Source organism: Osmerus mordax, chromosome 15 (assembly GCF_038355195.1).
Source record: "Osmerus mordax isolate fOsmMor3 chromosome 15, fOsmMor3.pri, whole genome shotgun sequence".
Lineage (NCBI taxonomy): Eukaryota > Metazoa > Chordata > Actinopteri > Osmeriformes > Osmeridae > Osmerus > Osmerus mordax.
The window spans coordinates 17,069,579-17,086,108 of record NC_090064.1 but is presented as its reverse complement, the minus strand read 5'-3'; the positions used below and the strand labels follow the sequence as shown (position 1 = coordinate 17,086,108).

At 49.8% G+C, this 16,530-nt stretch overlaps 1 protein-coding gene across 1 annotated transcript in view; it reads left to right on the top strand.

The window, feature by feature from the left end:
* The window catches only part of ofcc1 (orofacial cleft 1 candidate 1), a 40,870-nt gene extending 26,337 nt beyond the window's left edge, over positions 1-14,533 (top strand). The window contains exons 7-9 of the mRNA XM_067252261.1: positions 9,773-9,952; positions 14,200-14,338; positions 14,415-14,533. Of these exons, the coding sequence (XP_067108362.1) occupies positions 9,773-9,952; positions 14,200-14,338; positions 14,415-14,488 (393 nt within the window). The 3' untranslated portion in view covers positions 14,489-14,533. The remainder of the gene's footprint in view (positions 1-9,772; positions 9,953-14,199; positions 14,339-14,414) is intronic.
* The last annotated feature ends 1,997 nt before the right edge of the window (positions 14,534-16,530 follow it).

Genomic DNA, 16,530 nt, shown 5'->3' with positions numbered 1-16,530 from the left:
GTTCTCTATCTGTACTCTTCCTACCTCTTCCCTACCTGCCCAGTTCCATACCATACACACCTACCTCTCTCCTCTCCCTGCTCAGTTCCAACATGCACATTGCCGGCGGTGGAAGGTAGCTTGTGTCTGAACTCGTCCGTGTGAACGTTTAATTACAGGGAGTGTCACCCTCTGCTTAATGTGTCCCTCACAATTAATCCAGGAAGAGGATATTATTATCTCCTAAAGTCTGGGCAGGCTTTTCTGAGATGAGGAGAGAGAGTTAGATAGAAAGAGAGAGGGAGGGAGAGAGAGTTAGATAGAAAGAGAGAGGGAGAGAGAGTTAGATAGAAAGAGAGAGGGAGAGAGAGAGAGTTAGATAGAAAGAGAGAGGGAGAGAGATAGATAGAAAGAGAGAGGGAGAGAGAGTTAGATAGAAAGCGAGAGGGAGCGAGAGCTGGATAAAAGAGAGAGGGAGAGTGACAGAAATGGGCAGGTTATCACCCTCTATTCTTTAATTACAAGAGACCGAATAAAAACATGACCATGGTTAAAGCCAGAGGTGCTTGTGTTCCGGTCTGTTGGGGAAGGCTCTGGTGAGGATATGTTGGGGAAGGCTCTGGTGAGGATACGTTGGGGAAGGCTCTGGTGAGGATATGTTGTGGAAGGCTCTGGTGAGGATATGTTGGGGAAGGCTCTTGTGAGGATATGTTGGGGAAGGCTCTGGTGAGGATATGTTGGGGAAGGCTCTGGTGAGGATATGGTTGTCGTGGGGGACCCTGGCCCTTTAGCTCGATTGTATTCTAATACGTTGCATTCCTCTTCAGCTGTCAAAACGCATGCAGCTGGGGTCCACATGTTGTCAACACAGAGCCCCCCCCCTATTCCCCCAGCTGCCCCCCCCAGCCCTCCAAGCCCCCCTTCTCTCCTACAGTTTCTTAGAGGCTTCTTGCATCCTATAATGTAAACCAGAAGGAACAAATTGGGCTGTCGGCGAGCGAGGGAACAGCAGAGGAAACCACCTTCCTGTGAAGGAACACTCTCGCTCTCTCTCTCTCTCTCTCTCTCTCTCTCTCTCTCTCTCTCTCTCTCTCTCTCTCTCTCTCTCTCTCTCTCTCTCTCTCTCTCTCTCTCTCTCTCTGTCTCTCTCTCTCTCTCTCTCTCTCTCTCTCTCTCTCTCTCTCTCTCTCTCTCTCTCTCTCTCTCTCTCTCTCTCTCTCTCTCTCTCCCCTCTAGCTGGTTCCGGGGGGTTTGTGGTCGAGTGTTTCTGTCCAGGGAGCAAGCAGGACGTTTGAGAGGTTTTTAAGGCCGACCAGCAATAATGACTAAATCAGCAAATCACAAATGCAAGTAAAACACTGCAGTTAAACACCAAGACCTGTCAAATCCTCTTGGGTCCTAGAAGGATGGTTTGATGGTGTGATGGTTTGTATTGTCCCTCTGCTGTAGTTGTTAAAGGAGTGTGACCTTGGCAGAGTCTCTTGTCCCCAGGGCAGAGCCCTGCTGACTGGGAGACTCTGACAGATGTCTTGCTGCCACCCATCTGACATCCTCAGTCACACCGTCTTTAATACCTCCTCTCCAGGGGTTAGAGCTCAGTGGTTAGAGCATCCCACTGCAGGCTCAGATCTCCCCTCCCTGTACCGGGCATAGCTGTGGAGGAAAGTGTCATTAGTTGTGTAATAGTGTTATTATTATTTACATCTGCCTCCTATAACCTTCTAGATCTCTTTCTTTCAAGCAACGCACCCAGGCGAATCAAACCTGATCAACATGCAAATGCTCTAACCACTGAGCTACACCAACCCTCTACAACCATTTAACACTGTATTTCATGCACTATTCAACAGTATTTTGCACAGTATTTAACACAGTTGTTAACTGTATTTAACTTGGTATTTAATACAGTATTTACCTGAATCTATAACAGAGTGTTTAACAGAGTGGTGAGCGGGGTCTGGGTGCAGATGTGGTGGCGTTTCTGAGCGTACCGGAGCCTGCAGCAGGCTGCGCTCGCTCGGAGACGTTAACATCTCAGATGTTTACCGTGGGATGCTAGCTGGCTTTATTTCCACCAGGAGAAAAGGAGATTAGCAACAGTGAATTATGCATATCTTATTTTACTGGATTATCTCCCGCAGTCACAGATACTATCTCGACAGAAAATCTTTTTAAAGTCGTTCAATTTATTCAGAGTCTAAATATTCATTGTTGCTTGTTTATCTTTTTCTCGAAGTCCCCGTTTAAATCAAAGCAGTTGGGGCGTGGGTCATTATCATACGGTGACTAGGATTACTCTGCTGTGGATTTCTAGAAGCTCTGAACGCTCTCACAGCAGAACGAGGGCGAGGGAGGGTAGTTGAAGCGGTTAGGGTTAGCTGGAAGCCTGCTGTCCCCTCCTAGTGTCCGTGTCCGCGCCCCATCGCCCCGCTCGCTCCTCTGGAGCGGCGGGGCGGACAGGGAGTGGGGCGGGAGCCAGATCTGCGCCCCACGTTGGATGCTGTGGCAGCGTTTAAAAGCTGCTCCAGTTTACATGAGCAGACCAGCCCCTTATTGAAGCAGTTTACAATAATAGAGGATCTATTTCCATCCTGATGGCAGGAGCTGGCTGGGCATGCATGCGTGCCCTGGACCATCCTCCTCACCCTCACAGCACACAAACATGCCTTGAGCTCCTGCCAGACCTGGGGGGCAGCGGGGTGGGGTGGTCACCACTCAGAGAGAGTCTGCACTCTCTCTCTTCCTCTCTCTCTACCTCTCTCCCCCCCATCATTCTCTCTCTCTTCCTCTCTCTTTACCTCTCTGTCTCCCTCTCTCTCCGTCTCTCCCTGCCCCCATCTCTCTCTTCCTCTCTCTCTTCCTCTCTCTCCCTTTCTCCCTCCCCCCCCCTCTCTCTCTCTCTCTCTCCTCCTCTCTTTCTCTCTCTCTTTCTTTCTGCTCTGACCCTCTGTGTTATTGGCATGAGATGTTTCAAATATTGGCAAAGCAAAAAAATATCCATATACAATCATTCATTTATATTTACATATACATGTGTACATACCGGACATACACATAAATATACATCCTCCCTCCCTCCCTCCCTCCCTCCCTCCCTCCCTCCCTCCCTCCCTCCCTCCCTCCCTCCCTCCCTCCCTCCCTCCCTCCCTCCCTCCCTCCCTCCCTCCCTCCCTCCCTCCCTCCTCCACTAGCCTCATGTGCCCCAGGGTCTGGGAAGGCACGCATGCGTGTCTCTGAGAGACTGTGCCTTTGTGTGAGTGTGTGTCTGTCTGTGCCTTTGTGTGTGTGTGGATTTTTATGTGTGGACAAAGGAACCAGCCATGCTGTACAGTTATTTAACTGTACAGGATATCTTTATTAGCAATGTGCAACATATCTTTATTAGCAGTGTTTAATCATTCGTTTGTGGGATATTGTTAAGACAGAAGGGATGGATTCAGCAGGACAGGATGGAAGTATGGTCCTGCCAGCAGTAAGAGTGGGCAGAACCTTCCTGCTGCTCTGCTCTGAGGCCAGGACAGGACAGGCCCAGCCTGTTGGGAATCCACACCCACACATCAGTTTTTATCCCCAGTCTAGCCCAGCTCAGCCCAGCCCAGTCCCAGTCTAGCCTAGCTTAACATCTAGCCCCAGCCCTAGCCCCAGCCCCAGCCCCAGCCCTAGCCCCAGCCCCAGCCCTAGCCCCAGCCCTAGCCCCAGCCCTAGCCCCAGCCCTAGCCCCAGCCCTAGCCCCAGCCCCAGCCCTAGCCCCAGTGTGTGGGCTCTCCTGTGCAGCTGACACATACATGGCTGTGTCTGTCTGCCACCCAGGCATGTTCAGATGCAGCTGTCACTGTGATGAAGCACCTGCCTGCAGGGACCCATTGTTTACATGTTCACACCAGTCTTTGCAAAAGTGAGATTCTAATTATTTTCCCAGTGTAAATTAAAGCCAAGTGGGACAGAACTACAATGCAGAGGTTCCCAGCGCAGAGCGTCTGGGGAAACAGGTCAACAGCCACGGACCTGAGGAGGACGAGAGGGGGAGAGAGTGATGGAGGGAGATAGAGAGGGGGAGAGAGAGATGGAGGGAGATAGAGAGGGGGAGAGAGAGATGGAGGGAGATAGAGAGGGGGATGGAGAGATGGAGGGAGATAGACGGGGAGAGAGAGATGTAGGGAGATAGAGAGGGGGAGAGAGAGATGGAGGGAGATAGAGAGGGGGAGAGATAGAGGGACACATAGAGAGGAGGGACAGAGGGAGAAAAGCTCACCACAGTATAGCTTGAGCTGGTTTGATGTTGTTCTCATTACATACACAGCTCTGGAGATGTTCAGCAGAGTGGAATACATTATAACCCACATTTCATACATAATAATGTGCCAAAAATGTTCCGCATTATCTGTCATGCCAATGACTTGAGAGGGGAAGAGAGAGAGAAAGAAAGGGGGGGAAGAAAGAAAGAGAGATAGATTTAATTAGTCCACAGGAGCATGTAAATGCAGGGTAAAATTAGCCTGCGAAGGAGCCAGGGGATGAGGTTGAATGGTAATGATAGCTATCTAGTTTGGATCAATCACCCAGGGATCAGGGGCTGACAGGCTGCTTGTGCCCAGGCCCCAGGCTCCATCTCTGGACAGCAGCCAGACCAGCTCAGCCTGTTTGTGACTCTGGGTCCGTGGAGGCCTCTCCTTTACACCTCACTGCATAACTAATATTACAGTCGTCCCTCCGTCTTACCTGGAGAGCTGGAACCCTCCCCCCCTCGCCGGGCCGGGCCGTGTTTACTACCCAGCCATGCATTCCCCTGCCTCGACATGGCTGCCTCGACATAGCTGCCTCGACATGGCTGCCTCGACATGGCTGCCTCGACATGGCTGCCTCGACATGGCTGCCTCGACATGGCTGCCTCGACATGGCTGCCTCGACATGGCTGCCTCGACATGGCTGCCTGTACAGCCTGCTGCTTCCTGGGCCAGCATGACTTATTGGGGAAGGTTTTTGCTCTGAGGATTTTGAGTGTTTTGTACCGTTGTGCTCCTATCAGCGGTGCCAGCACTGCTCTGAGTCTCACAGAATAAGGTCAAAGGGACGCATGCTTGTTTTTAATTAGATACTCTCTCTCACACCAGTCTTTACCCTGACATCACCAAACAGAGCAAATGTCACTCAGGGATATTTGAAGCTGTCAAGGTCGCTTCTACCAGATGCACCACTCGCTGTCTGGAACAGTCTCTAACCCTGATGGAAAGTTGCTATTTCCGGGAGATGTGTCCTCTTTATAGTTGTTAGTTGCAAGTTTAGATCTCTATTTAGGTGTACGAATTTGGGTCGTTTTTAAGTAGTGCATTTAATCTCGGCAAGGCTAATTTTTAGCCTCAAACTGTTAAATAGAGAGGCTTTAGTATTTTAGCGCTGCGTGGATTATATTTCAAAATGTCATACTGACACATTCTTGGAAAGGCTTTGTTATATCTATGTGGAAACACCCGATATTCTCTTGAAATGCAAAATCCTTTTTTAGAACCATTACTGAGTTGTAATTAGTATTTTTTCTTCTTGTGGGTAGCTGTTGTAGCCTCCTAGCTTGGCTGTGACCGGAGTGCGTGTCAGAGATGCAGGTTTCCTGTGAGGAACAGACGGCATGTCTCATCTGAACTTCCTGTATTCTCTCCTGTCTCTGCTTTGGCGGTAATGTCTACAAATCCTGAATTTATGTCCGTGCTGGAAAACATGGTTTGCTGTTTATAGTCCCCCTAAAAGAAATAATGCTCATCCCTCTTGATGCAAGTCAAGGGACTGGTATGGACTCTATCAGATTTACTAAATACAGACGCGGACAATAAATCCAGGCTAGATTGGGTTGGAATTAGGTTAGCTCACTTGAATGCTATCTGTTTAGCCCACAGCTGGCCTCCCTGCCACACACAGACGCTGAATCTAAATCAATCACTTAGTGCTCTCAAGTGGGCCAATGAGGAGCGAGGAGCTTTCAGGCCAGGGCACCAGCCTTGCTATCTCCACGACACTACAGGCTTTTAGAGCTCTCCATGTTCCTTGATACCTTCTCAGAACCATGAAGCGGCTTCTCCAACCACACACCACACCTTTGTCCGCTGTTGTCGTAGAGATTTCACGTGCTAATTGGCTAACGTGTCTCTGGAACAGCTGATGCAACACCGCTGCAGATTTAGCAGAGCCACAACTGGTGTTTCTAAAGAGGGATTGGATCCAGAGTGACATTCAGGTCTGGTGAGATTAAGAAGAACAAAGCCTGAATGAGACACATCAAGTCTCCTGTTCTACCAGCTGATACTGAGCCTACCCAGTACCCTACCCAGCACCCTACCCAGTACCCTACCCAGTACCCTACCCAGCACCCTACCCAGTACCCTACCCAGCACCCTACCCAGCACCCTACCCAGCACCCTACCCAGCACACTATCAAGCACACTACCTAGCACACTACCCAGCACACTACCAAGCACACTACCCAGCACACTACCTAGTACACTACCTAGCACCCTACCCAGCACACTATCAAGCACACTACCCAGCACACTACCTAGTACACTACCGAGCACCCTACCCAGCACACTATCAAGCACACTACCTAGCACACTACCCAGCACACTACCAAGCACACTACCCAGCACACTACCTAGTACACTACCCAGCACACTACCCAGCACCCTACCCAGCACCCTACCCAGCACCCTACCCAGCACCCTACCCAGCACACTACCCAGCACCCTACCCAGCACCCTACCCAGCACACTACCCAGCACACTACCCAGCACCCTACCCAGCACACTACCCAGCACACTACCAAGCACACTACCCAGAACACTACCCAGCACCCTACCCAGCACACTACCCAGCACCCTACCCAGCACACTACCCAGCACACTACCAAGCACACTACCCAGAACACTACCCAGCACACTACCCAGAACACTACCACCTGCCACCTGTTTTATTTATTACCTCAAAGAACTCTCAATGTGTTGCATAAGGAATTTAACTGGTTGGTTGGTGGTTACTAAGCGGTTGCTATGTGGAAGTTCAAGTTTACACAGAATCTTGTAATCAGCTTCTCCCTTGTTGGACCGAGCTGGATGGGTCGTTGTGGCGACCGTGATATTGAACGGACAGCTACGTCCAAGTACTACCTGTCTGTGTTGTAGTCGTAACGACCTCAGTCTGCATGGTGACGTTTTCCACACAAGGCCGTTCTCTGTGTGAGCTGTAGTTAGCAGAGCTAAAGGCCTGTGCTTCTGAGATGGTGAGCTGTAGTTAGCAGAGCTAAAGGCCTGTGCTTCTGAGATGGTGAGCTGTAGTTAGCAGAGCTAAAGGCCTGTGCTTCTGAGATGGTGAGCTGTAGTTAGCAGAGCTAAAGGCCTGTGCTTCTGAGATGGTGAGCTGTAGTTAGCAGAGCTAAAGGCCTGTGCTTCTGAGATGGTGAGCTGTAGTTAGCAGAGCTAAAGGCCTGTGCTTCTGAGATGGTGAGCTGTAGTTAGCAGAGCTAAAGGCCTGTGCTTCTGAAATGGTGAGCTGTAGTTAGCAGAGCTAAAGGCCTGTGCTTCTGAAATGGTGAGCTGTGTTTGGCCAGCGGTTTAAGTGGGAGGAACCAGAACATCAGTATGCACCAAATGAGGTCTCCCCTGCTGCCTGACCCTGCCTCCCCTCCATCACTTTGCTTTCTTTCCCTCCATGTTTTTGTAGATGAATCATAATTAAAGAGCCAATTAGGAGGTCACCTTCAGTTTGGAAACTTCTGCTTGTCCTGGCCCCCTATCGAATCACTGTGTGTGTTTGAGGGTCTGTGTGTGAATGGGTTGGTGTGTAGGTGTGTGTGTTTGAGGGTCTGTGTGTGAATGTGTGTATGATTGTGTAGGTGTGTGTGTTTGAGGGTCTGTGTGTGAATGGGTTGGTGTGTAGGTGTGTGTGTTTGAGGGTCTGTGTGTGAATGGGTTGGTGTGTAGGTGTGTGTGTTTGAGGGTCTGTGTGTGAATGTGTGTATGATTGTGTAGGTGTGTGTGTGTGTATGTCACGCGTGTGTAAGTTTCAAGGTTTTGTCTCCAAAGTGACTCATGCTTTAATTAGGTTCCTGCCCTGAACCAGCCAGGACACAAGCCTGCCTCTACCTGCCTGACCCCCCCCCCACGCACACACACACACACTCTCAGGCCCCATATCTTGTCTCCATTTTAGCAAGGCCATCAACCCCTCTCTCCCTGACAGTCTCTTAGTCTATTTCTATCTTTCTCTGTCTCTCCCTTTCTCTCTCTTTCTCCCTCCGTCTCTCTCTCAAACGCACACTCACAGGAGATGTGTTATTATTCCATGGTGTGTGTGTGTGAGTGTGGCCCTACCTGAGTGTGTGTGTCAGGTCAGATGTGTGTGAGCGTGTGGGCGAGCGAGGCTGAGAGAGAGTAAAGCTCCATGATCTTCACACATGACTGCCTTCCATGACCCAGATAGCATGTTACACGCTTCGCTTGCTGGCCGCCTCTCTAATAGCAGAGAGCAGAGCATTACAGGTGCAGGACAAACACACGCAAACACCACACACATACATAAACAACCACACACACATGCAAACACCACACACACACACACTCGTAAACAACCACACACAAGCACGCACACAAATGTAAAGAGCCACACTCGCACTCCCATGCTAAACAAGCATACCAGTATACTTGATCTCCTCTCTAACCCTCACCACCTCCTCTCTAACCCTCACCACCTCCTCTCTAACCCTAACCTCCTTTTCTCTAACCCTCACCATCTCTCTAACTTTCACCTCCTCTCTAACCCTCACCATCACCTCTCTAACCCTCACCTCCTCTCTAACCCTCACCTCCTCTCTAACCCTCACCTCCTTCTCTCTAACCCAGTCTGCAGTCTGGCTGCTCTCTGGAGAAACCGGAGCTGAACAGGAGAGCATATCAGTCCCTATATCAACCCCTCCTTCCCTCCCTCCCTCCCTCCCTCCCTCCCTCCCTCCCTCCCTCCCTCCCTCCCTCCCTCCCTCCCTCCCTCCCTCCCTCCCTCCCTCCCTCCCTCCCTCCCTCCCTCCCTCTCTCTCTGAACACATGTCGACATGCGCTGTCTCACACAGTCTCTACCTGCAGCTCGTGTCTCCTCCTGTGTCTTCTGTAAAAGACGAGGCTCCTGGGGGGAGGGGGTGGAGCTGAGATCGTCTTGGCAACTTGATCCCCTTGCTTCTTCCTAGTTTCCAGGACTGAGCTCATCTCTGCATGTGAGGCTCACAGCAAATTACCCAGGATTACTGTCAACTCTCTGGGATTTAATTCCTTAAGAGCCCTTTGCATGGTCATGGTGAGGGCAACGTAATAGTGTTAAAGTTGAGCATTTGTAAAGGTATGCGTCCCTAAACACTTGAGGACGATCTGTAGAGGTCTGGCCCTTCCACCCCTCCCTCCCTTCTCCTCCTACCTCCCTCTTCCTCCCTCCCTTCTTCTCCTCCTCCCTCCCTCTTTCCCCCCAGTCTGGATGACGTGTGCACTGTAATAGCATGTACGTGTGTGTGTGCGTGTATGTATTGTGTGTGTGTGTGTACTGTATATGTGTGTGTGTGTGTGTACTGTATGTGTGTGTGTGTGTGTGTACTGTATGTGTGTGTGTGTGTGTGTGTGTGTACTGTATATGTGTGTGTGTGTGTGTATGTGTGTGTGTACTGTATATGTGTGTGTGTGTGTACTGTATATGTGTGTGTGTGTGTACTGTATGTGTGTCTCAGATGGAGGGGTCTCTACTGACTTCCCCCCTCCCTGTGTCTCACCAGGTGGCAGTGTGTGACTACACCTGGACAGAGGAGCACCCCTCCCTGACCCTGGGCCCACCTGGAGCCCCCCCCAGGGAGGCTGGCAGCAGCACCCATGTGTCTGTGTATACGCTGTTCACCAGCGGGCTGCGACAGAGACACAGACACTTCCTGCGCCACTCTGATGGGGCCATCGTGGAGGTGTGTGTGTGGTATCATAGAGATTTGTTTGTGTCTGTGTACTGGAACAAGAGACTTGAGATGGAGGAGGAGAGGGAGGAAGAGGAGGAGAGGGAGGAAGAGGAGGAGATGGAGGGAGATCTGTATGTGTGACCTTCCCCATCCATGTTCTAACCCACATAACTGACCTACGGTCAGACTGGCTGCCTGTTGTTCCCTTCCCCAGTCAAAACCCTGCTCTTTCTTACCCCCCCCCCCCCACACACACACACACACACACACACACACACACACACACAGTCAGGATGAACAGACTGATGCACAGATTGCAGTCTAATTAAAAGTAGGACTGATTCTTCGTTGTTACAACTGCTAGCAAACGCATTCCCTCCCTCCTTCCCCTCCGAGCATACAGAATCATCCTGAGCAGATTCATGTTTCACTGTTTGGACGTCGAGGTGAGAAAAAAAAGAAAGGAGAGATTGATGTGTCGGGAAGTTGACAGTAGATCTGGGCAGTGTCTAACTGTCTAACTGTGAGTGATGACTGGAACGTATCTATTAGTTCAGTTTAGTATTTATCTGTGTATCTGTATGTCTTTGTGTGTATGTGTTGTGTGTGTAAGCATGCATCAGTATGTCTGCAGCTGTGTGTGTGTGTTTGCGCACCCGTGTGTGTGCTCGCGTGTGTGCAGTCTCTAAACCAGCTCATCATCATTTAAACATCTGACTTGTTTATGTGCAAAGTGAAACATCTCCAATATGAAACCACCTGAGTCTGAGGCTAGGGTTAGAAGAATACATCACGATCAAATGTCATCAGGGTTAGGGTTAGTAGCACATCCCCAGCAGCACAGACGACATGAATGTTGCTTAATTCTTGAGTCTGAAGAAAACAGAAGAATTATTGTTGACTTAGTGTACTGAGGTAATGTTGACAGAAGTCTTCATTTGCACTAAAAGGAGCAGTTTTGTCAGACAGCTTCCTGGAAAGCTATGCCCAGAGGACCTCAAACAACAGCTGCAGGGGCTGGTCACGTGATCCGCTCCTTCATTCCCAGAATGCAGTGCTGCTAACGGCCTGCACAGGCTGGAAGAGACGCCCCCAGCGTGGAGATGGAGGGAGATGGCAGTTACACGGGTCTCTTTGCTGTTGTGGGTTCAGAGAACGTTGGGACTGACAACAGAGTCCTTCCCATACACACATGCTGACGGCTGTGTACGTGTGCGTGTGCGCGCGCGTGTGTGTGTGTTTTTAACGTTTGATATGGGTAGTTTGATTGGACAGACGGTTTCCCCTCAAGGATACATCTTGAAGACACACATCCATTAAATCCACAGCGTTTACATGGATACATTATACATGACTCCATTATGGGACGTTATAAATCCTTATCTTGAACATGAGATACATCATTGCTGGTCTCCTATCACACGACTTGATCACCTTCGTTGGGTCACTGCAGCTTTAAACTAACCTGAAAACAGACGTCGACTTAGAGGAAGTTAGAATGAGGACCAACTTTCCAAACTACCATTACATTCAGACATTAACTTCATGCAGCCAGCTGCCAACCAGCTGCTGCAGCAGCCAGTGACTGTGTCAGTGTCAGACAGCCAGGCAGCGCTTCGTCTGGGGAAAACAAGATGGCGGAAGAATTAAAACGTGGGTGAAATGATTATCTTCTGTGCTAAAACCACAGTGGGTTTATCTGAGCCTGTGTGCTTAGTGCTCTGGGGCGAGTGTTTAAGTGCCTTCAGACTTGTAAAACAGATAAGATGGGCCAACTGTGAGCCTCCTCTCTCCTGCTCCATGTGTAGCGAGACCTGCCTCGGCTTCTGGAAACTTCCATTAAAGATGCACAACTACAGCTTCACCAGCTTGGATATTACCTCTCTGCAAATTATTTATGGCTCGCAAAAAACGCTGATGCACGTTAACACGCTGATGCACGTTAAACTGCGCAGTAAATAAAAACACTTCTGTATGCGATTTCATCATTTTTGCTTGGCCAGGAGAAAAAAAAGAAGAAAAATACAGCTTTTGAAGTTTTCTGTCTGCGGAGGTTAGATCGAACACTTTCATATTACATCTCATTCATAAACACTGATGTGGGGCCTGTCTTCAGAGTGTAACTTGAATTGAATTAATCGTTATTACAGAAACAGAGTTTGAATGGAGGCTTTGTGAAGAATAGTAGCAGATTAACAATTGTCATTCCAGCCCTCAAGAACATGAGACAGAGAGACAGAGAGAGAGAGACGGATGGAGAGAGAGAGACAGAGGGATGGAGAGAGGGGGATGGAGAGAGACAGGGATGGAGAGAGACAGGGATGGAGAGAGAGAGACAGGGAAGGAGAGGGGTAGAGGGAGGGGGATGGAGAGAGAGAGACAGGGATGGAGAGGGGTAGAGGGAGGGGGATGGAGAGAGAGAGACAGGGATGGAGAGAGAGAGACAGGGATGGAGAGGGGTAGAGGGAGGGGGATGGAGAGAGAGAGACAGGGATGGAGAGAGAGAGACAGGGATGGAGAGGGGTAGAGGGAGGGGGATGGAGAGAGAGAGACAGGGATGGAGAGGGGTAGAGGGAGGGGGATGGAGAGAGAGACAGGGATGGAGAGAGAGAGACAGGGATGGAGAGGGGTAGAGGGAGGGGGATGGAGAGAGAGAGACAGGGATGGAGAGGGGTAGAGGGAGGGGGATGGAGAGAGAGACAGGGATGGAGAGAGAGAGACAGGGATGGAGAGGGGTAGAGGGAGGGGGATGGAGAGAGAGAGACAGGGATGGAGAGGGGTAGAGGGAGGGGGATGGAGAGAGAGACAGGGATGGAGAGAGAGAGACAGGGATGGAGAGGGGTAGAGGGAGGGGGATGGAGAGAGAGACAGGGATGGAGAGAGAGAGACAGAGATGGAGAGGGGTAGAGGGAGGGGAGTCAAACAAAGGGACAGAAGGAATATGGAGTGATGGAGAGAAAGAGGGTGAGATGCTATCCCATGTCAGGCCTGTATGGCCTAATAATCCATCAAACCTCTCATTACCCACAATCCTTTGTCTTCTCTTCAGTGACTCAGGTCTTCACATCCACAGATGACTCCTCGACGGCTAATATCTCTTTAGTGACTCAGGTCTTCACATCCACAGATGACTCCTCGACGGCCAATATTGACCTAATTTGGCATTCGGGAAAACAAAGAATTTAACCTTTCAAAAACACCTTGCAGCAACATTAATCGACAAACTGCATCAATCCTGAGTCCTGCCTCTGCAGTAATTACTCTCCTCTGATCGCTGCGTAGAAGCCAGAACCACGCTTCAGTTGTTGTGAGGTCATCACAAGCCCTCAGAAATATTAATCAGATTTAAACAGGAAGTGAGTGAGCCGTGTGTGTGGGTGTGTCTGTTTTTCTGTGTCTGTGTGTTTATGTTCTGTGTGTGTTCTGTGTGTGTTGTGTGTGTGTGTTTGTGTGTGTGTGTGTGTGTGTGTGCGTGCGTGTGTGTGCTGCAGAGATGTCCTTGGCCTTGTGTGTAACGTGGGGAGACTAATCCCTCCCTGCCAGCTATATCTGCTGAGCAGAATAACCTCTCTGAAGTACCCCGTATCCTGCAGGTCTCTCCTCCACACAGAAGCCTGCAGGTCTCTCCTCCACACAGCAGTCTGCAGGTCTCTCCTCCACACAGCAGCCTGCAGGTCTCTCCTCCACACAGCAACCTGCAGGTCTCTCCTCCACACAGCAGTCTGCAGGTCTCTCCTCCACACAGCAGCCTGCAGGTCTCTCCTCCACACAGCAGTCTGCAGGTCTCTCCTCCACACAGCAGTCTGCAGGTCTCTCCTCCACACAGCAGCCTGCAGGTCTCTCCTCCACACAGCAGTCTGCAGGTCTCTCCTCCACATAGCAGTCTGCAGGTCTCCCCTCCACACAGAAGCCTGCAGGTCTCTCCTCTACACAGCAGCCTGCAGGTCTCTCCTCCACACAGCAGCCTGCAGGTCTCTCCTCCACACAGCAGTCTGCAGGTCTCTCCTCCACACAGAAGCCTGCAGGTCTCTCCTCTACACAGCAGCCTGCAGGAGACGCTCTCCTGCTCTGCTTCTCTGCTTTCTGCATCATTTGCGAAGCACATCCGGGGATGAGGCCTTTTGCAGTAATAAATAGTTAGGGAGCCTAGAAAAGCAGCATTAGGCATGGATGATAACGCTGAGATAAGGGCTGCATGTGAACGTGGAATATTTGTACTCAGTGGGCTCTTCATCAAACACTTGTGTTCCTTGAAGGTGATTGGTGACCTGGAGGGGGCGGAGCCAGAAGCCAGCATGGAGCCCAGCTCAGGTCAAAGGTCGACCAATTGGAAGGAAGAGGAGGGCTCTTTCCCCGCCCACCTGAGGGAGAGGAAGAGGAGGAAGCCTCTCCTGCGTGCGTGTGCTCTCATCGCTCTCTGTGTTGTCACTTCCTGTCAAATGTTTAGTCACATGACAGCTGTTCTCCTCAGGTTCTCGTCGCGTGGAGCCGCTGGGAGGAAGTGGGTGTGTCTCCAGCATCGCTCTGCAAGACCTTAACCAATGAGCTCCAAGAACTGGCTGTCAATCATCACAATTCACTTTTATCAGGTAACATACAGTGGGGGAAATTTCAACCTGCAACCTCTTAAACTGTATTTAGATGCTCTGCCACTCAGCTAAACCCACTTGCAGAGATGGAGAGAGATGCTCTGGACACTGTTTCTGTGTGATGTGTGACATTGGAATTGTATAGAACAGAATAAAACTTTCTTTTCCATCCAGAGAGGAAATTTTTCTTATTTTTCTCCTTCATCCTCCTACATCACATATGTACAGAACACTAAAGACACTGTGTATTCATTGTAGACTAACACTCCAGAACCACAGACTCAACTCAGACAAGACACTGCCTACAAACATGTACAGTTTATAATCGTTGCGGATGGTCGCTGTGACAAATGTGTTTCTTCCAAAGAGCGAGTGTCCAGCAGGTAATACACAGCTGGTTTTAATGTCTTCCCTGGTGGTAGAAGTCCATCTCTAGTGCTTCCACACCATGAAACATTAAGATTCTAAAAGTCACTACATCACAACCGTGTGATAAAATATCAATATTCGGTCCCACATTAAGCAGGATAATATTCGTGCCTTCTTGATTTGTATTGAAAATGTGTCTCCTGGCCAAGGCTTGACGTAATGAATCAGCCCACAAATCAGTGGTTAATGGGAACCTACTTATACATATTGCTTAATTAAAGGTTGTGAGCTTATTAACATGTGTCGGAGGTGCGGTTTGCGGGCGCTGGAATGTGTTCGGGACGCGCTAGGTTGTAAAGGTTTTATAGATAACCTATCATACTAAACCCATAGCCCTCATACCAGGACCTTAATAACCTGTCATTTTCATTGATGATGATTTCCCTTTATGGGCGGCCATTACGGCTCAGGTTCTGGCAGGGACGGGTGTGCTGGGTCGGCCATTCGGGGGCTGGAGGGGTCGTCTCCCTGGCTCTGGTCTTCTGCTCACCTGGGTGTCTGGGCATGATGGATGCACTATGTCATTAGTATTTTAACCGCAGAAATTGTATGTGTCCAAGACAAATTTCCTTAAGGACAAAAACATCTCTTATACTGCCTGCCTGCCTGCCTGCCTCTGTGATGTTGACCAGAGCCTGTGGAGGTCATGTCTCCAGTTAGAGATACTCCATTAGCAGTGACAGAGCTACACTCTCCAATTCAATCAGGCTGCTAATGAAGGCTGCAGACTCTGCTACTTAGAGACAAGGGCCTGCTCTGTCCATAGAATACACAGGCTCACACCTACTTACCTAAATACACACACACTCACCCGCTCACACACACATTCACACACAAAACACCTTCCATTCTTACTTGCAAAGTCAGCTATTTCATATTCTTGAACAATGCAAACGCATTCACATCACACAGACACACATTCTACGGTCAATTCCAGCAATAGATTGTTCTGCTAGCTGTGTGCTTGATGGTGTGAAGCAGAAACACCAGCAGACCAGGGATGCATTATTACATCCCAGTCTCATTATGTGTTGGATATGTAAATAGCTTGTAAACATTTGATGAACGCTTTTGCTTTGTCTTCCTGCTCTCTCTTCATGTGAACTATTCTCACCTCAGGAGCCGCTCTCACGCTGCCCCGCGCAGCACAAACAACTCCAACCTGGAGACTTAAAAGTATTCCAATATTTGATTGCTAATGACAAACACCGTTTCACTGCGATTTAAATTTCAAATCGATCCCCAGGAGCAGGATGGCCCTAGGTCTCTGCTTCACATTTGCTGATTTAAGTTAAAAGAAAAAGGCTTTTTCAGCTCTATCATGAGGGAGCTGCAACTTTTTGAAGTAGGCGGCGTATACATCTGCACAGCCCAGAACCTGGGGTGTTGCTTGTGAATGGGGAGTGGGGGGGGGGGGGGAGAAAAGACATAAAAGAAATAACACTTTGTCTAATTCTATATAGATGTGGCCCTCAGCCTGTGCTGCAGAAGCGCTGTGTTCAGACGTGCAGCGCTGATCGCTGAGCACTGCGGCGCAGAGAGAAGGCGTCTCTGCAGGCTGTTCTTGGC